Genomic DNA, 21,667 nt, shown 5'->3' on the forward strand with positions numbered 1-21,667 from the left:
ACCAGATTTCTCAATCTAACAATTCTTAACCAGCTCACCTCCAAAGAATCAGCAGACAGAAATCTTAGTGACTGTTACCAATAACTGACTCTGCATGATTGAGCAAAAACACCCCTACACACCCAGCCCCAAGAAACCAAGGGGGTTTGACTGGTTGTGAAATACTAAGCAACAGCATTTGACAGACAAAATATTCAATTAATATTTAAGACAGATAAAATAAAAACTATAACAAGGGTTAATGTTGAAACAATGATACATTTGGTGTTGCTATTCATCTCATGTTCTAATGACATGAATGTACTGCTGGTTCCTAACTTCCATGGAAATCTATTACCAGGACACATGGCACTAGATCTCTGTAGCCTTAGGAACTGCATATTATGCTCAAGAATGGAAAATAATGGTGACATGGTGCTATTTCTCCCTGAAGGCCCCAAGGAAACAGAAAGAAACATTAAAAATCTCCACATTATTTTGGAAAATATTCCATATCTGCAGTGTGGAACTGTACAATCCTCTCTGGGATTCAGTATCTAATTAATGTAGCAAATTAAGAGCAAGCACACTGACCAACAACCACAGACCAGATCAAGGACCTCCACGCTGAAACCCAAGGGCTGACAGCTTGAAATGCTGATTCAGAACCTTTACAACAGGCTCTGTACATAATAACCTCTGTACATACAGACCAAGAACTTTCCAACACAAACACAGGCAGGTCTCACTAACACAGTTTCTCAGAACTATCAGCAAATCAAAGATAAAATAAGTCTTCCTGCAGCTTTTCCTCATTTCCAGAAAATAATAAGCCTGGCAGGATTGCTGGTCTCCCTATATATTGATAAGGAATGGTAGGAGCAACCAATGTCTAATAAGAACACTTTAAAAAGGGGGAGGGTGGCAACTCCAAGTATTAAAATATCACCCAGAAGATTAAGCAGTCAAAAGTGAAGTAAAAAGGATAAGAAAAAATACAGATATTTCCTTAAATACTTTAGTTTAGCATCAAATGCAGCTTCTAAGCTGCCCTTGGTGACACAGCAGAAGATAGTGTTAATGCAGAAAGAGCAGGTGTTAAGTGCAAATGCATGTGCCATGCAATTGGCTACAAGGAAGATCAATAAGGAGCTAGAGCATTAAATTTCACATACTGTAACTGTCATGCCCATTACACAGTATTTGAACATCTTTGCAGGCCATTGCAAAATTGTTGATTATTGGTATTTTTTACAGAACCAAAATATTTTCCAGAGATTTTATTAGCACATAAGCACACTATGAAAGTCTAAAAGCACTTACAAACTTGGTGAAATCTGAAGACCTTTACAGCCTTCCAAGACATCATATGGACATATTTGCAGAATGCAAAACTGTATTCTTCAGTGCAGAATGAAAAGACAGGAAGATGGTTTAAAGTGAGGTGAAGTGCAATTTGTAACATTTTACACAACTGGATGAGGGAATCCTTGAGGTCCCCCTACAACCCGGCATTTTTTGATTCTATGATTTATAAGAGTGACCTGTCTAATAAATGTAGACACTGGACTGTATTTATTACAAAATATTTTGCTAACTTTGCATGCACTACATAATCAGTAAAACGACAGAAAGACTCACTTAGAAAACCTATATACTACAGTTGTTGACTCAACTTTATAATAAGACAGCTATTAATAAAACACTCTTGGATTGAATTTTGGCATATAAATTAAAGGAAGAAATTGCTATATGGTTTGCTGATAAAAGGGGTTTTTTTTAACAAAAGTAATTTAAAGTAACACCTCATAGTGAACAATTCAGACCTGGTTAATTTGAAGCTTGAAGGCTTTGTTCATGGTAAACAGAAAGCTAACAGAAAGCTAACATCTCAATGTTAAGTTGTCAGGCAACAATTAGGAAAATTCAGGGTCTGAAATACTGGACCAAGTTCAGACCAGAAACAGGGAGCACAACTGAAAGAAAAGGATAATTAGGCATTGGAGGAGACACCTCTGAGAAACCTTAATTCTCCCTCGTGGGAATTTTTTCTTATATCAAGTTTGGAAGTTTTTCTAAATGAGTGGTTCCCAAACTGCTCAGACCATCAGACTTCAAAGAATCATTGATACTTCTTTCAGAAGCTCTGCACATACAGCCTAACCAAATAAACTGGAGGCAGCAGAGCCACACTGACTGAAAGTTTGACGCATCTCCTTCCTCAGTTTGGTTTGATTAATCACTTTGCCAGTCACCAGTTGTCAGTGAACCAGGAGACCTTGGCGTTAGAAATTCTATTCTGCCTCACAAACCAAAAAAAACAGGAGTTTGGGATCTGTATATCACAGTACTGAGAACATTTACAGTACAATCATAAGGTTAAAGAACCATAGCTAAAAGAAAGGCTACTCACGTTTTATTCTTAGGCCATCTTTGCACAACATAAATAACATTAGGGTACACTAAGAGGTAAAATACAAGAGAACATTGATGTGCTGTGAAAGTAAATCTCTGTTAAGCCATTTTCTTTGCACCAAATCCAGGCGAATTTCATAATGCAAATCAATATTTTGCTTAAGAATACATTTTTTGAGCAAACTTAAGAACTTTCAAATCTTCAAATAACACTGTTTTAATAAAGCTATTCTGACTTATGAAAAGGCTAATACATAATTTCCAGATTTCATTTCTATTATTTGCATATACAGACCTTATTTCTTGTTAACTTTTCCCCTCACTTGCAATGTTCAGGCATAACTTTGCAGAGCAGCAATACTCAACTAAAATGGAAATGCACAAAACTTGTTTCTTAAGTCTTCTTTGTACATTTGTTCAGGGAAAACTCTTGCCTGTCCTTTCTTCCCATACACTTACATTCCTAACTGGTCTAAGATTCTAAATAGTCCTGCTGCTACCTCAGTCTGTATTTTGAGAATGTGAAGTAGTAGACTAATAAAAAATCTTTTCAAAATCATCTCTTCCCTTCTCCATGTCATTCTCAAATACAGGCTGGATTTCTGAAGGTGAAAAAGAGAGAGGCTGGCACAGGGAGGATCATTCCAGATTTCAACCATTTCAGTACTCCTTTGCCCTACTTGCTCCTTTCTGCTGACGAAATACCCTAGATTTATACTACTGCATGTTTCTTCTGCCGAACTTAATAAATAAACAATTCCTACCAAGAGTACTAACTCACTGTAGAATGGATTGGACTGGTTGTCTAAACAAAGGAAGAAGAGGGGCAGCCACACTGATAGGAAAATACAGACATGTTTAATGAACTGTGTGGTGACAATCAAAATGGAATCCATGAAATGACCCAGTAAATAAAAAGTACCAAATAACTTCTGATTGTATTTTTAAATAAGTATCTGTATACAATATATAAGAACATTATCAAAAAGCCCACAGTAAATTAGTAAAAGTGAAGGAACAGTGAGAAAACATAAACTCCCTTTATATAAAGAGATATAAGTACACAAAAAATAATCCTAATGTGGAAGTAAAATTTAACAAAGAGAAGGATTATTCTGAACTATCATAAAATTAAAGGCACACAGCAAAGTCTCCATCCAACTGAAAATACTGCAGACACCTTAAAATCGAAACTCTCTTGCTTCCTTAGAGGATATGTCAAAGACAACAATAAATAAATTTCCCTTCCTTCAGAATGTCTACCAGGACTGGAGTCAACCTTTTTATCATTTGATACAGTGGTTGTGTATGTTGGGGTACTCTCAACCTGAAATTCAAAAATCTAGGCCACCCTTTCTGACACATAGCCTGCACGTCTGTGTTAAAACCAGCTGAGTGACAGCAGCTCAGTTGCATTAATAAGGGAGACCAAGGGCAAGGAATTGACATTAAGAGAAAGCTGCCAGACCCACCTTTGTTCTTATTTGCTGGCTTAACATGCTGTATTACTTCCCCTTCTACAATGGAACTGCTTCAGCAGTAACTAACATTCAAGAAGGACTGCATGAAAAAAAATTAACAATGTAGGATTTAAAAAAAATTTCAAAGGTAGGACTTTAAAATTAAATAAAAGACAACTGCAAGAGCTTATGACCCACATTTGGCACTACATATACTGCAATTCCCAACTAAACTAGTGACAAAGGCTTGAGAGTCTCCACGCAGAGCTGAACTTCCACATGAAATATGTCTCACTGAAAGTTGAGCCAATTCATTATATAAGGATTCCATTAAATTTTTACTTTACTTCAGTCTAACTGAAAAAAAACAAAATAGAGTTAAAATGTTAGGAACCCTTATCAGCCCATGCATTTGGAAAGAACCATGATAAGGATCCCTACACACAGCATTTATTCAGGAACATTTTCTTTTTGTTTCCGTCACAAAAAATTTAAGCAAAATCATTTTCAGCTAGGAAAGTGCAAAAAAACCAAAAAAACCCCAAGAACTGTTTAACTTAGAATTCCAACCTTTATTTTCATACCAAGCAGACTAATTTTGAACATCGTGGCAGCACAGAGATCACCTCTAACACGCACAGGAGAATTGCTCCTCTAGAACCAAGTACAGTGATCTCATGAAGCACTAGAACAGGCTCCTACAGGCTGCCATCGGTAAAAGATACTGTACTCTCGTTTCTGCAGCCCCTCATTCCATTTCTCTTTTTTTGTTCTCTAAGTTGACAAGTTTAGTGTTCCGTACTTACAAGTTTTCAATGGCCCATTACAAAAAGACTCGAAGTTGTTTGCATTGCACACCACGGGGATTAAAAAGGAGTTAATATATATCTATTCAGAACTATTGTGCAGAAAATAGCTGTGTTGTACAGGGCTTAGGCTGTGACCCGCTTAACTTTATTCATAGAATGCACAATCCATCACGTACAAAAACACGGAGGAAAATGCGAGGTGTTGGTAAGTGCCGCTGTTAGCGAGAAATTCTGCTAATTATTACACCAAATAAGCATAGTCAACAGGCCAGAGCTGTGAGAGGGCATGTTTCGGGGCATTAAATGGCTGCCTGGGATGGAGATGAATATATTACACCGTGCCCTTTACCAATAAAACACTTTCCCCGGCGGCGGCGGCGCGGGCGGTGCTGCGGTGCCACCTAGTGACACACACACGGCTGGGGACAGCGGGACAGCGCACGGCCCGCCACTGCCTGTGCCACCGTGTCCCTGTGCCACCGTGTCCCCGTGCCATCAGTGTCCCTGTGCCATCAGTGTCCCTGTGCCACCAGTGCCCCCGTGCCACCGTGTCCCTGTGCCAACGTGTCCCTGTGCCATCGTGTCCCTGTGCCATCAGTGTCCCCGTGCCACCGTGTCCCTGTGCCACCGTGTCCCCGTGCCACCGTGTCCCCGTGCCATCAGTGTCCCCGTGCCACCGTGTCCCCGTGCCATCAGTGTCCCTGTGCCACCGTGTCCCTGTGCCACCGTGTCCCCGTGCCACCGTGTCCCCGTGCCATCAGTGTCCCTGTGCCACCGTGTCCCTGTGCCACCGTGTCCCTGTGCCATCAGTGTCCCCGTGCCACCGTGTCCCCTGTGCCACCGTGCCCCTGTGCCACCGTGTCCCTGTGCCACCGTGTCCCTGTGCCACCGTGCCCCTGTGCCATCAGTGTCCCTGTGCCACCGTGTCCCCGTGCCACCGTGTCCCTGTGCCACCGTGTCCCTGTGCCATCAGTGTCCCTGTGCCACCGTGTCCCTGTGCCACCGTGTCCCTGTGCCATCAGTGTCCCTGTGCCATCAGTGTCCCCGTGCCCCCGTGTCCCCTGTGCCACCGTGCCCCCGTGCCATCAGCGTCCCTGTGCCACCGTGTCCCTGTGCCACCGTGCCCCTGTGCCATCAGTGTCCCCGTGCCACCGTGTCCCTGTGCCACCCAGCACCGGGCAGAGGGGGTCCTGGGGACACACACCTCCCTGCTTTACACGTCCAGCACACGCGCCTCAAACAGCCAGGAACGCTGTGCACATTTACACAGCCCCACTGCAGCCTGCCCTTACACACCACGCCGGTGCGTTTAAAGCTTATGCTATGCACTGGAAGCTTTGGACAGGTTTTCTCATTTTAGGAAAATATTTCATCAACTTTTTTTTTTTTTTTTTTTTTTTTTTTTTTTTTTTTTTTTTTTTCACTACTATTTTAATCTGGAGCGCTTTCACAGCTTAATAAAGTGTTCCAGAGTGTGCAAACTTGCACTTTCTTCCTTTCCTTGCTCGCACGCCGACACTTTGACTACTCCTGCCATCATATTTATTGTCACTGCAGTGGAGTTACAGCCACTCCCACCTCTGATACTCTGGTTCTGTTCTGTTCAATGTTGAAGTTTATGCAAACTAACTAAACTCTGCAGCACAACCTCGCTCATGAAAAGCTATGAAGAGGTTAAAATGTTACATGATAAATATAAATTAATGTGTAAATACCAGCCCAATTGTCTACCAAATAAAAAGATTGACTTACGTGCTTGGATCAAGTTAAAAGCAAAGATTGCAAAAAAGGATGCAAGTACAATCCCTGCCATTAGTTTCTACATTTTTATTTCACAACATTTTTACAGGAAAAGGCAAGAAAAAGTTTATGTTCTCCAGCCATTTAGCACATGGACAGCATTTATTTATGGACACTACATATACTGATGAATAAATTTAAAATGCTACAATCTGAACCCTTCATCTATCATCATGAAATGAATAGCAATATATTAATACTTTATAGTACTAATTTCAGCAGAAAATCACCCTCAACCAAGCTGCTTCCTATTACTGGCATTAAACTGCCATGATTCAAATCTCATTACTCCCAATTTCATGTGCTTCATTATACTAAGCAAAAATAATGTACATTAGCATATGTAGAACTGTGTACTACAGAACAAGGAGAAAAAAAAAAAACCCAAATCCACACCAGGCAGACTTACTGTTACAGGACACCAAATGTCTGTTCTGATTGAAATACAACTTGTATCACAAGGTGCTTAAAGGTTGCCTTAAAAAGAATTTCTCCAAATTTGGAAGCTGCAAGAAGACGTGTGAGGGGCAAGAATGAAGAGGAGGAATAACAAGTTTTAAAACACTGCTCGTGAAAATATTATTCAGACTGACAGTCTGACAGTTGCAGAGTTTGTCTAATTCAATTTCCCCACCAGAAACTCAGTGAAATGGAAATATAAAATTTTAGCAAAGTTTTCTATGTTCTCAGGTCCTGAGCATTACATGGTCTAGACCTAGAGGGTTGTATGATGAACACAGAATCTTATTCAGTTATGTATCTGCATCAGGAAACCTTGAATTATGTGTGAAGAAAGAAGTTTCTGAAGCTTGAATTCTCATTTTGATGGTTAGATTAGGACAATATGGCTGTATGGACTAAACCTTCCTTTGTATTAGGCTAACAGTTATGATGTGAAGTGCATAAATACTGCTAAAAAGCCCTTAGAAATCCAAATTTAGTACTAAAATCCCTTAAAAATCCAAATGGGAGAAACTTCACTCAGTGAGTGGTCAGCACACTGTAACTGTAAATTGGGAAACCTTTACTGTAAATACACTTCAAGTATTTGAATCTATACCCTGCTTTAGGACCTAAACTGCTGTCACAAAAATCAACATTGTTCCTACTTTAAATATGAGGTTATAAAAGGAAGATAAACTCATTCCTTATGTGTCATAAAAAATTCTACTCATGGCTTCTCAAATTGCTCTTCCAGATTCCGAGAAAGTACTTGTCCTTTCTGGAGCACTTTCACTGCCTGACACCTTGGAAAGCTCAAACGAGCAGAGAGAGGGAAGATGTGCTGATACAAAGCAGTGACAAATGCTTTGTATCACACCACCAAGAAGGCAGCATTAACAACAAAAAGCCAAGTGTAACTAACCCCTGTTTACTACAGCAATGAACAAAAATATGCAAAGTCTGGTGGTCGTTGAAGTATTATACTGTTCAAGCTTTTAAGAACCTGTTATATTGTTTTTACAAGAACACTTCCTTATTTCTAACACAGAGGCGGTGTTAAAAAGAAAATGGATTTTAAACTAGCATAACTCTGACCAGCACGTTAGAAGTTTCAATCCAGAAAGACCCCAAACTAGTAGTTGCCTTGAAAAACACATGTAGATCATCTACTCCATAACAGGTATTGTTTCTTAAGGATCCTGAGATGTGCTGCCCTCTGAAAGCCAGCAGCACACTCCTGTACTAGATTCCAAATTCAATCTGAAATTTAAATGCTGTTTAATTTCCAATTCTTGATATTCAAGAAACAAACAAGGAATATAGTTCAAGTTTTAGACAGTGAAATGAGCCCACTTGGGTTTATCTTCAGTGCAGTCCCCACTCAAAACATCTCAACTCACATCCACTGGCATCAAGTTATCAACATTCTAGCTCTGTAGCCCACATCAATTTTACAGCCACAGAGGAATGCTCCTCAGAACAGCTATCACCTGCAAAAGTTTTTGCCTCAAAGAAAAACTCCTCCAAGAAGAGAACACATCACATTAAATTTCTGTCACATCCCTTTTGCAAAGCATATCATTCACATATTTTCAGGAATATAAGATTTTTCCCTCTTGCATTATACCAGCTCTTTCCTCCACAGGATTAAGATTCTTTCCTTAAAAGCTGTAAAAGTATATTTGCCCTTATAGCTCATTAAATGCTTGACTGACCAAAGCTCAACTAGTTATGTGCCTTTGATATTGCAGATATTCACAGTTATTCATATTCTCAAATGATGCACATTACTCACAGACATTGACTGGATGGCCACTGCTAAGAAAGGAATTGCCAAGCATCCTTACAAGTTTCCCTTATCCACTTCCAAAAAACTATCTTTGCTGTAAAATATTGAAACAAAACAAAAACCAACCTTACTGATGACTTAATGCAAAAAATTCTAGAATTGCGGCCTATGTTCACTTTTGCTGTGACAAGAAAATGAATGTATGAAAAAGTGGCTTGATAGAGCTCAATTCTAGTTCTTTTTCAATATTAATTTGTTTTAATTACATGACATGACAGATCATTAAATGCAAGCAGACTCGTCATAGTAATACAAGCTTCATACAGTATTTAAAAAGAATTCAACTTACTGTCACCATTGTTTTATTTCTTTCCTATAAGTGAAAGGTTTTTGAAATGCATTTAGAAGAACAAAAACCTCTAGTAATATTCATATGTTCCTCAGCAAAAAACTGTTATCCTGTGTTTCTGATAAAGTAATTTCCCTTTACAATTATGTGTGAATCAAGCATCACCTATTTTAACAAGTCTAGTGCAAGGAATACCAACTGTTCTATAATCATAATTTGTAGGTTTCCTCAAAAAACAAAACAAGGGCAACAAAAACAAATACACTGCACTTCAAAAACTCCAGTATCAATAAAATGGATTTATTCCTATGAAACTGCTCAGCAGTAGAGAGGCCAGGAGGACTTTTTGCTTTCATCAACTGTTTCAGGCACAGCCACAGTACAATATGCTTTAGGACACAGTTCTCCAGACAGTTCCTATGTTGGAAAATACAACATAAAAGTGAGGTAAGGCAAAGTAGAGTGAATCTGGGCTTTTGGTAACAGGTTAAAATCTACTTTGATTAATATTAAGCATTTAGTTATTATCCAGTTATCAATTCTCATTTCTGAACTCAGTAATTGTTTTTACATTATGGTAGGTATGGAGTGATATTGGCACCTGGAGATTACACCAATACAGTCTTGAGAATTGTCTTGCATGACAGCAGATCATAGAATCTGTCTTGCAGAGAAACACTGCTAGTTATTAATAAAAAGTTGTCCTATAGAAAGGTGTACTATATCACACTGGGGTTTACCCACCTTACTGAGAGACAGTCTCTTTTCTGCTGTCAAAATGCTTTTGCTATATGTAAATATTTAATGTTATTACCATCACTCACTCAGTGCTCATATTGTCTGTTCAAGCATCTATTACTGTCTGCTAGATACACTCGAGGATAACACTTATTCATGTCTGCTCTCAGTCACATGCAGGCCCAACTTCTCAAAGATTCTTCAAAGTTCCATAATTTATTAAACACGGCACAAAGGACTGTATCACTCACAGGATTTACTTGTGCAGGTGTAAGCACTGAATGCATCCAAAAGGCTACAGCAGTTTGTACTACAACAAGACTGAACTTACAGGATTCTGTAAGCAATTTAAACCACAGAAATAAATTCTATGTTTCCTGAACTCCCAGGTAAGAACTATGGATCTCAACAGAAGGATACAGAATGCATTTTAGTTAATTTAATTCTCTGAAAGGAAATTAACATTAGGAGTCAGTTTCACACCTAGTTGTAGTTGCATGCAGCACAATTTTTTTTTGTATTTACCTAAATTCATAGCACTACATGTAAGATATATATATATCACATATGTAATACAAGATTTTATCACCAATATTAGCCTTTGATTTACCTTCTGGTAAAATATTATAGAAATCAGCTTTTTAAGTTACAGAAGTCTCCTGTTCAGACAGACAAGAAGAATCACCAGAGTCCTCAAGCAGGACTACGGCAGAAAAAAGGTTTTGTTTTAAATCTCAGTTTTTGCTTAGACAAAGTATTTTTTAATTTGATTTTTGTTTGTTTGTTTTATTCTCTTAGGAAACCATAAGCATCACAAACTGACCATCCTAACAAGTACAAGACTGCACAATTATGCCTTCTATCCCAGTGGACCCTGACACTTTATATGACAAGATCTTAACTGTTCATCAATGAGGCTAAAAGGAAATGAAAATGTTGAATTCAAAAGATCTGCCTTTCAGTTAACATCCTTAATGTAAATTAGGGTTAAATGTGAATTAAATTAATATTTAATCACTTCAAAAACTTCTACTCCTTTCTTCTCTTTAAACACTAAAACTTAATTATAAAATAATGTAAAACAAGTGTAAATTTAAAAGAATCATTTTGAAGATTTGCATTAATAGTTCAAGACCTATTGGCACAGATGAAAAGAAGGGGAATCCCAACATTATGTTGCTTTAAAGCACAGTGTGATTCTATTCCTTGCCAAGAGGCAGCAGGAGCCCAGGCACAGGGGAGTGCTGTGGTAGGGAAGAAGGCAGAGAGAGGGATGGAGAGGCATTGCAGGAGCAGCACTGCAAGGCTGGCCTCTGCTAAAATCCAAGTGCAGCTACAGGAGCTGCAGGGGAGTGCTAGAGAGAAGGAAAGGAAACCCAGTGTTTGAACTGCTACAGCAGGGCTTCAATAGATTGCTTCACATATCCCCATGGAAAAAATAGTTCCTATCATACAGAGGCACAATCCAATGTCTAGTTATGATGCAGCATGATACACGTAAAACAATCCAAAATCACGGAAAAAATCTTCTGACATCAGCACAACACCTCTTCAAAGTATTCCAGCTCTTATGCAATCTAACCTGCAGCCTTCATGCAATCTAACCTGTAGCCTTCCTAAACTTTCATTCACAAAGTGAATCCTATGGATCTTATGATTTTTCACAGTAGTTACTGTCACACAGTCTATATATACAGCTAAAAAAAAGATATAAAAGCTCAGGCTTTGATAATCTGTGTCTCCATGAAAGATAATTTGGCTGTGAAGAACCAAAGAGGCTCATTCCACTACTCTTCTCTATGCAAACTTTGAACTAAGCTCAGGTTAGAAGTTGTTTCCACAAAAAGTAATGAAATTCAAAATCCCTGATGTTTCCCATTCCTTTCTTGAACATAAGTGGAGCACTTTGTCACTTGCAAACAACACACAGAAGTGAAAGATAAGAGTGAGATTCCTGGCAAGCACCAGTCACACGGGGAATGTATTTGAATGTTAGTAAAACCCAAATCCAAGAACTTCTTTCAAATCAGCTTTTGACTACTCTGAGTTGACAACTTTAGCTTTATTGCTTATACCCTAAAACTTCTCCAGGCACCTGCTAAACTTTTTTTGACTAGAATTCTCTTAGAGTTTTAACCTATCTCAAAAAGATTTTGGCTTCTATGAGAAAGTGCATGTTTCATCAAATCGGTTATGTAAGTCACGTAGTGAATTCTAATATTAACACCATTCAACAAAAATCCAGCAGGATCATTTTTAAAGCATACCACTAATGGACACTACTGCTCAATCTCATGAACATAAGGCAACTTTGCCTTCTAAAGGGAAAACTCAGACCCAGTTGGGTATTATGGTTAACTGTTCCAAATACAGAGAAGTTCTCACTGGAACAAGCACAGGTGGTCATTTCATTTCTGTCCCACTCAAGTCAAAGATAGAGAGAGAGAATGTTTCTAGCAAACAGCATCAAAATAAGAGGAAAGATATTACCTGCAAAATATTTTTCTCAGTACAAACAATCCACCACTCTGCCCAATTTAAAAAAGCTTATTAAACTTGAGCATCACATTGGTACTTTGCTGGTACTTTGTTAAATCTCTTTTCCTAGCTATTTAACTTCTGCTAGTTGAACTTTAAATAAAATAAATGGACTTATTTCCCCTTCAAATAATGTCTTCTCACCTCTTTCTGCAATCATTTTCTTTACATGGACTTTGTTGACTGTACTCTACCACACAACATTTTAAAACCTGAGTCCCAATCAGGGCCACCCTCATTAAAAATGTGACCTTTCACCTTCAATGAAGCACTGCTAACATAAATTACATTTTGTTGTAGCCCAAAGGTGATAGAGATGAGAACAGGATAAACAAGGTATAACACGAAAGCCAGTTGGGTCAGCCTTTCATTACAGCCCTTCCAAAACCTATTAATCTTGCTTCTAGTCAGTAGGCTGAAAATAACTACTTCTAACCTACACTGTACTCAAAAGTAGCCATAAGGACATGTAATGCAAGATGCAAATAATTCTTGGTCCTCATAAAATCACTTCAGTTTATATTAGGTGAACATCCTGGTATGTCACTTCAAATCTCACTGATCAGAAGAAATTCAACAATATCAATCTGGCCAAAATATACCACAAAATCAGATATGAATTGAATTCATATTGAATTCAATATTCAATATTCAATATTCAATTCATTGATGTTGAATTCAAAGTAGCTATAAAACAGTTCTTTAAATTTTAAAATGTGAATAGAAAATGCTATTCATGAAGTTCAGTTTAATTTGTGTTTCAAGTCAAGGTCCACATTAGGAATAACAGAAAAAAAAAAGAAAAGTAGGCATTACTATATTTCAAAGAACATGGCACAAGCCAAGTACAAGCCAGTCCTTAAGAAATACCATGACAGATTTTAATAGTAGGCAACAATGATTTAGTCTACCTGGATCCTTCTTTTGGTACTTTATGGCCAATTACAGTAGAAGTTGCTCAACAGGATACACACATAAGAAAATTCCTGTCACAGAGCAGATGCAAATTTAATTACTTTAAGTTAAACCTTCCATCTTGTCTAGAGGTCCTTCAAAAATGCAACTGTAAACAAGCACTACATTGCAATCAGGTGTCAAGGGTTTATTTGATCTCTTACAAAATATGTCACAAATCACTGGCAGAAAGTGGGTCGAGAGGGAGAACAAAGGAAAAAACTGTCAATGGACTAGGTAGCTCATGTGAGCGTGCCTATTAGTGTACTGGATCTTTCTGCTCCTGTCTAACGCTGTCCATATAAAACCTTCTTAGTTTGACAGTGTTCTGTTATCCTGCATTTGATGTAATTTTTCTGTAGTAAGAAAAAAAAAAAAAAAAAAAAAAAAGCCAACATGTGAAAAGAACTGATAGTTACCAGAGAAAACACTGAAGATACCAAAATTATTTATTCTGTTAAAATATCAATTTTGTACTATTCTTCATGAGATATGATATGTTACAGGACTTTCTAGAAAGCTCTGCATTTTCGAGAAAATAATCACATAAAAGCTGTAAGTAAATTACTTTACACCGCAATAGAATTATAGATGGCCCAAATAAGTAACATATAACACATTCATTTAACCAAGAAAATCACAACATTTTACAACTGGCCAGAAGAAAAGCATGTGTATGCAATGCACACATTTTACCTTCTCTGAAACACCAAGTATTTTGGGGGAACTCGAGTTAAAATACCAGACAGCTCTCTGCAGTCCTCTGGTAGTCCTGAAATGTTGGCAGGGCACTGCTCTTGAATTCCTGCACTACAACATAGCTCAGAATGGAGTATTGGTAACACTGAGGAATTTTTGGATACACAGCTATGAGGATGTAAGTGTTATGGTAGGAAGACTTGGTGGGTATTTTATTTAGTAGAAGAACCACTCAGATGTACATAAATGCCCAGACTCTTTTCTGTATACACTCAGTTCAAACCATTTACAACGGAGTTAAAAATTCAATTAAAGAATCCACTAAAATTCACAACTGAATATGCCAACATCTCTCAGATTTCCTCTGAGATCTGTGGAATTAAACAGCTGCAAAGACTCACTGATCTGCACAGCACAGCTTGTCTGCTAAAAAGAACATTTTGGGGATGTGGAGGCAACTAACCCAAAATACATTGGGCTACAACAGCCATGGACCACCCAGAGCCACTAGGTCAGTCTAGCTTTAGGACGCATAAGCCTTGTCTAACTTTTATACTCTTACATGTTGGTTTAATACATTCCTACATTTACTTATCAAATTTGTCTCAATGCAGCAAGGAAAATACCAGAATTTAAACACTGCTGTCAGAAACTCAAAATTCACATTCTCTGACTCAAACAGCATAACTTCTACATAACATTTACTGAAGATTTTGCTTAAGCACCTATTAATTCAGAAAAAAAAAAAAAGTGGAGAAACCCATTAATTATGGTTGTTCTACTTTATATGCTTTTTCATGAAACCAAAGTATATCCTTACTACCTATAATACAACTTTTTCAAAGACATTATCTTGAAGATTCAGTTTAGAGAAGCCCTCCTAAGTCTGACAAATCAGGCCAAGGAGTTCCTCTTTCATACAATCAAAAGTTACACGAAGTGGAGGTGAGGGGAATATTTTCCTCTTAGGCTTACAAAACCAAACCTTTCTACATTGATCTAAGCCAAAAAAGCAGATAAAGAGCAAGAGTAGCCAGGAAGCTGCCTGCATTGGACAAGGCCTGACTTTGCTTACTATATACGCTGCTATTTTTGCTATTTAATCAGAGCTGCACGTCATATTTATCAAATCAGTAAATTTAGTTAATTCTGTTTAATATATGTGTCCCATGTTCACTTCCTTGCTACTGAGCAAAGAAACCAAATTGTTGGTTTTCCAACCCAGCTTTCCTTATTAGCAGAATACTCTCCATCAAGAATGAACTTGAACAGCTGACACTTACTTATTTTAAAAAGAAAAATTTCCGCTTGGGTCAAATCCCACCCCCAAAAAAAGAGCTTTAGGCCTAAACTATTTTATTATATATTAGATAACTGACTAGTTGCAATCACTTTTCTTAGAATTGACTTTTTTAAATCCCCCAGATGATTCTACCATTGCATTTATTAACAAAAATACTCTAGATCTATTTATCTCATTCCAATAAAATTTAAATAGTGCAACACATTATTCATCTATCCATATTATAAACTGTTGTGTACATTAAGTGGATAATATTATTAACACTAATGTTTCTGTAGGCTATTCATTAAATAAATGGTAGACACAGTAATTCCATCTATTACACATGAAGCTCAATAACAGCTGTAAATGAGAAAATTGCAATAGACACACTGAGTAATAATCAGAACTAAAACGACAACTGTAACAATATATCCATTGTGTAAATGTTCTGATTATAGAAACATAGACTAATCTGTAATTTTTCATCACTGATAAACATTGGTAACCAGCCAGAATTTAAATTATATTTTATCCAGTTACTACAACACAGCTACAAAATCTACTTGATTTATTAATTTCATGAGATACAAGTATTTTGTTTACTATGATACAGAAATATGTGCAGCATGACATCAAATCACCACACCTGCCTAAAAACTACAGCTAGCAAAATGCACTGTACCTTTCCACGTATGTAGATACAAACATGACATACAGAGTTTTGCCAGCACAATGTCATAAAGCTATACTGGCTTGTCAGGAGGAGTTCTCTAAGGCTTCTTGTTAACATTTACAGGCACCACATAATCCCAGTTTAGAACCTGCAAGAGCAACTGTTCATGTCAGGAAAGAGACTGAAGTAACTTTCTAGTTGGAGAGCTTTGGTGATCCTAGTTAAAAATCTTAATACTTTTACTACTCTGCTTGGAATAATGCCTAGAAATTATCTCTAGAAGCAAAAAACCCCCCCATGTGGCTGCTACAAACACAATTAACTAACACTGTAAGGCTACCCAAGAAAGGCCTGGATCATGCCTAAGAAGAATGCAATCAAAGCCCTAACATTTGGGATATGAGGCACTACATCACCAATGCAAAATTGCTTCAGTCAAACACTTGGCGTGATTTTCTGCAAACAGAGCAATTTATTTTTATTTATTAATTTATTTAACGGGAAAAGACTCAATGTGGCAAACACCAGGAATTATTAGAAAATTCCAGCTTTCTTCTATTTTCTGCCTCTGTACCAAGAGTCACACAAACTTGCCAGCACGTGATGGAAGAGGTTGAGGTGTGGTCCACCTTCCTGATACTGACCAGATGGGGAAGATGCTGCAATTGGCATAAAGCCCAAGGAGAAAGAAATCTGCGGGGACATGGGGAGAGACAAACATATTTGACAAGAGCAAGACAAGAGCTCTGCCCCAGACATCATCCATAGGGATCCTTCAGTCCCCTTTGCTTATACTGTCACTGCATATGCATAGGATGACTGAATATATTATGCACGGGAATTAATCACCCCACTGGCACTGTCAAAAAAGTCACTGAACTTTTATTAGGCATGCAAAGTCCTGCCATTTTGCACACACAGCTGAAATTGGGAATTCTCAAAGAATTTCCAAACTAAATTAGAAAGGAGAGAAGATCAGGCCCAGGGCCACAATAGTAGAGAAGATTCTACATGCAAAGGAGATTTTCTAAAAATAATAAATCCATTCTAAGCAGTTCAGACTATTTCAGCCAGGTACCTCTCTAAAGGACTCAATGGCCAAGGCCCAGTAGGTACTTACACATGAGCAGGTCATGTATTCTTCACAACTATTTGTTTGGATTTTTCTTTATTTTTTTGTAGTTATGCTAACATTCCATGCTTTAAAACAATCTTCCATTTCTTTTCATCTGTATCAATTAATTACTCTCCCTCACTCCTCCTCACAAAACAAGAACTAGCAGATGCCCAAGTGAAAAATAACTTGGCTTTAAAAAAAAATGATGTATTTACATTGCCAAATGGCCTCCCTTAAACAGCAAACCACACATGTAGATTCACTTATATATACAGTACACAACTGTCACTCATTACATTTCAGTCAAATAAATGCTAGAATATTACACAGGAATCCACTAAATATGTGGCTTTGTAACTCACTTCTTCTTGATTCTCTATCATTCAGTTCTATGTTACTTTTTTCCTTATCTAATCATCTTCCCAAAATATCACATTGCCTTAGTATTTTATAATCTTTCAGCATAATCTTTGAGTTACTTTGTTCCTTCATTGTTCATTGCCCACCTTCACTAGTGCCTTCATTCTCTGATTTTTCTGTAACAACTGGATTATTTCTTCCTTTAACTAAATTCCTTGGAATAAAAATATTTACAAGAAAACAATAACAAGTTGTTTTGTTATTGATTATGATAATAATATGATTATGAATATGATATGAAACAAACAAAAAAGATGATAAATAAATGGCCTTGTTAATGCAAAACACTTCAATTGAAAAGCACAGGTAAAATCAAAGGCAATGAAGTATAAACCAACGTAATACTGAATTCTGTAAACACTTAAAAATTGAAAGAGGAAATTTCTGTACAGCAATAGGCTTTTACTTTAGCTACTAGCCTTATAAAAATTTTCTAAACAATTAGGAAAGACAAAGTTAATTACTCACTCTTCCGATGAGTATAATGTCAGAATTTTCAGGATCTAACAAGACACACTTCACTGACCTGATTTAAAGAAGTTAAAATTGATTTTTCTAAATTTCCTATTCTATTGACATTAAACCAAATACCAACAGATTTCTACCTTCTTCATGAATACTTACAGCTTCAGACCAAAAATACCTTAATGAGCTTGACCTGCAAACAGCCAAAACTAGACCAAAGTTATGGGGTTTATGCTTTTTTAAAAAGGCTCCCATGCCTTTTAAAGAAACGTTTTCAGTTTCTCTCATGAATGTTCACTTATGATTTCACTCATTTTGGGCACAATTTGGGCACAGATTTCAGTTTTAAACAATGTGAAACCAGTATCTGTTTGGCAACAGGAAGTCAATTTCCCATCCCTTGGAGTCTCATACCTCTAACAACAAAACTTTTAAAATTTATTTATGCAAACAAGAGACAAGATTATTATGCAAGGAACTCACACAAGAGACATCTAAATTTCATTGCCATTGTGCAAAACAGCAAGAAATGCTAAAACCCATTCTACTCAAATATTGATAAAGAGTGTAACAGAAATCTTTCTTTTGTCCTCAAGTCCAGTTTCTGATTAGCAGGAAGCACACCTTCCTTTACAGAATTGCAAAGAATTATTAATTAAAGCTTAAAGTACATTTAACAGTTTGCTTCAGCTCTACAATTTAAATCAACTCTCTAATTTATATGTATTTCATCATACACAGCAATAGGCAATGACTAACAATGACTTCTAAATTAATTTCTACAAATTCTAAATGCTCTGAAATGCTACTGGGAAAAGGCCTTGAATGCAACACCAATTATTTCTAGAATACAAGAAATATAAGAAATATCATTATTTGTATCAACTAAGTCCATGATTTGACTCTCTAAGTTGCACAGTCCACTGGTACATCAGAATTTCAAGACATGACCCAAGACAAGTCAGTCTTTTGTGTAGCAAAAGGCCCTGGACAAGTGGAGAGCAGGGTTAAATGCAGAACTTGAACCCTGAGTGTCTGAAGTGGTAAGAAGGAATCTCTTGATAAGGATCATACATCCTGCAATACCAAGGGCTCACACAATAAACAGTCCCTGCCTTTCTTCATAACCTTGTTTAGTACTGTAAACCAGATTCTTCTTTCTACCCCTGAGTGTATTTTATCAGTAGCTAGAAGCATCAAATACTTCTGTGGTAAACAGAACTATCCTGGCCTTTTTTATTTTCCTACACACCAACACTAAAGAAGGTGACAATGCAATCTGCCCCAGGCAACTCTATCACCATCCACAGTAGACAGGTCATTTTCCTTTTTATCAAAGAGGACAGTAGGTCATCACATTTTAGTACATGTTGACACCCCTGCTAGTAAAAAGAGATAAGAATCCAGTGCCCTTAAGGTGCCTTAACCTTTATTTTACCTAATACAGATATTTCACAGCTCTTACATTAAAGCCAGAAGACAGATCTGTTCCCTGAAAGAATGCACCACAAAGGTCTCAACCTTTGCGACAAGCTGTATTTGTATTGCAGAGGGTATAGGTGACAACAAAGCACTTCCCTTAAGGTATCCACCTCTCTTTTATTTTGGGTAATAGGATTTATTTTGTTCCTGTAACACCATAGAGCATCATGGATGTTTAACCTCTCCAATACACCTTTATGGCTTTAGAACACTTTTGGAAGTTTGAAATAAAAAGCACATGAACACCTCCTGCCATCCTGAGAACCACCTCAGACGTTTCTTTGCTTGATTAAAACATTTTACTTTCAGCCAGGATATTCTTAATTCAGAACACAAGCAAAATAATGACACTTAACTGCTATAATCTTTATTCTTTTACATTTACTTTCAAATATTAATGTTTAAAGAAAGTTAGAAAACACTTTTATAGTATTCCTTTTATCTTTTAAGGCAATGGGGAAAGATACCAGCTCCTAATAGTTAATAAGAACTTACTTTTTATTGCATTTTATGTTCATAAATTGGTTTCTCCATATCCTTTTAAAAATATTGATAAGATAAAAAGATGTGCAGCGCAAGAGCAAAAAAATTGCAAACTCTTAGTTATGACACAGACTGGACAGAATTCATTAAGTACTTCCAGTTGGAAAAATATAAAGATATGAACACACTTAAACTGCATAATGATGCATAGTTTCTTCTACACATGAGTGTAAAATGTTACTTCAAAATAGGAAAAAAAAGCAACCTCTGCTTTTTAGAGGAGGAACAGGTATTCCATACTTCAAGTGAAAAAATAAATTTCTGCTTGAAGATTTTAAACTTTTCTCCCTCAACTACATAGAGTATTATTAATATAGTGTATTATTAGAGTATCAATACAACTACAAAGAGTATTATTAACTCCCAGCAAAAATTAAACCTTCATTTGTACAGTGAAAGAAAAAGCAACATTTTTCTAAAATGAAAAAAACCATTCCTTTAGCTTGAAAACAGCCAGGTCAGTTTTTCCTGTTAATTTTGGTAGCATTTTTTTTTTAACTGTGGAGGCTGGAAAGAAGTCCTGAATTCAGAGACCATATAAACCAACACAATGGCTCATTATTTAAATGATCATTATTTATTTGTCTACTTAAATGCAGTTAAATGATGGCACCTTTGTGTATATTTGCACACTTTGAAAATTCAGTCCTTCTTCACAAAAGCATATTTCATATATATACACATTACTCAAGAAAGGGGAAACGTAAACCAAAACTTACTAACAGCAAACTTCATGGGCAGGATAAAGAGTTTAGAAGATAATAATTTCTACATCGGATAACAGACCATTCCATTCACCAAGGAATTTTGCACACTTATGGCACACATGTACATTTATGTACACAAACAAACTCCTGAATGCATGTATTTTATACTTTATTTCAGATGTCAACACACTGGCAAAGGCTAAAAGAGTTAGGCTATTAAATAGTAAACAGTGTTTATCTTTAAGAGTGAGAAGACCAAAAAGATTTCCATGACACAATCTAGTATTTTAGATCTTGCTTCTGAACTGAGGTCTCTTGCAAATGATACTATGAGCAGAAAAAATCTGGTTCAGAAAATACACTGAGGGCCAAACTATTATGAAAATAATATGTTTTTGTTTCTAAGCAATCTAACCAATAACCAACCACTGCTATCATTCTACTGTTTTTACTTAATTAGCATGAAGATGTTTTGAAACTTGAAGGGAAAAAAAAAGTAATTTTATACCCAGTTTGCAAGATAATGCTACTTTTTTGGTTTGGAAAGAAGTCATTATGAACAAGTTCTAGTGAATCTCCGGTTTTCTTAAGATGATATTCTGTGATGTCATTTTAATATACCATTTCAAAGGATTACAAAGGAACTGATATATTTTGAGAGAAAACAAACAAGTTTCAAATCCAATAAAATAAACTTCAGTAACAGATCACTGTTGCCCAAGTGAATAGCAAATATTCCATTAAATATTCCAAGCAGGAAGCAATTCAAAGTATTTCCTAATATATGATAGATTGCATAAGTGATTTACCTAAATATCGAGTGTATATTCACAATTTCCATTCGTTAAATTAAGTACCAGGTTCATCCCGAATCTCTTTAGGATGCATTATCAGAAAATACACAGATATCTGCCTGTTAAATATTTTCAATGTCAAGCATTTATTACTTAGTGAATTTCAGCCTGGCTCCTGATATTGGATTTTGATGCTCTTTTATGCGC

At 36.8% G+C, this 21,667-nt stretch overlaps 1 protein-coding gene across 2 annotated transcripts in view; it reads right to left on the reverse strand.

The window, feature by feature from the left end:
- FTO (FTO alpha-ketoglutarate dependent dioxygenase) overlaps positions 1-21,667 on the reverse strand; it is a 223,973-nt gene that overhangs the window by 190,365 nt on the left and 11,941 nt on the right. The window contains exon 2 of one of the 2 annotated variants that reach the window (XM_066327863.1): positions 3,867-3,954. The exons of the other annotated variant lie outside the window; for it this stretch is intronic. Within the exon in view, the coding sequence (XP_066183960.1) occupies positions 3,867-3,893 (27 nt within the window). The 5' untranslated portion in view covers positions 3,894-3,954. The remainder of the gene's footprint in view (positions 1-3,866; positions 3,955-21,667) is intronic. 2 annotated transcript variants of the gene reach the window in all.

Source organism: Sylvia atricapilla, chromosome 12 (genome assembly GCF_009819655.1).
Source record: "Sylvia atricapilla isolate bSylAtr1 chromosome 12, bSylAtr1.pri, whole genome shotgun sequence".
Lineage (NCBI taxonomy): Eukaryota > Metazoa > Chordata > Aves > Passeriformes > Sylviidae > Sylvia > Sylvia atricapilla.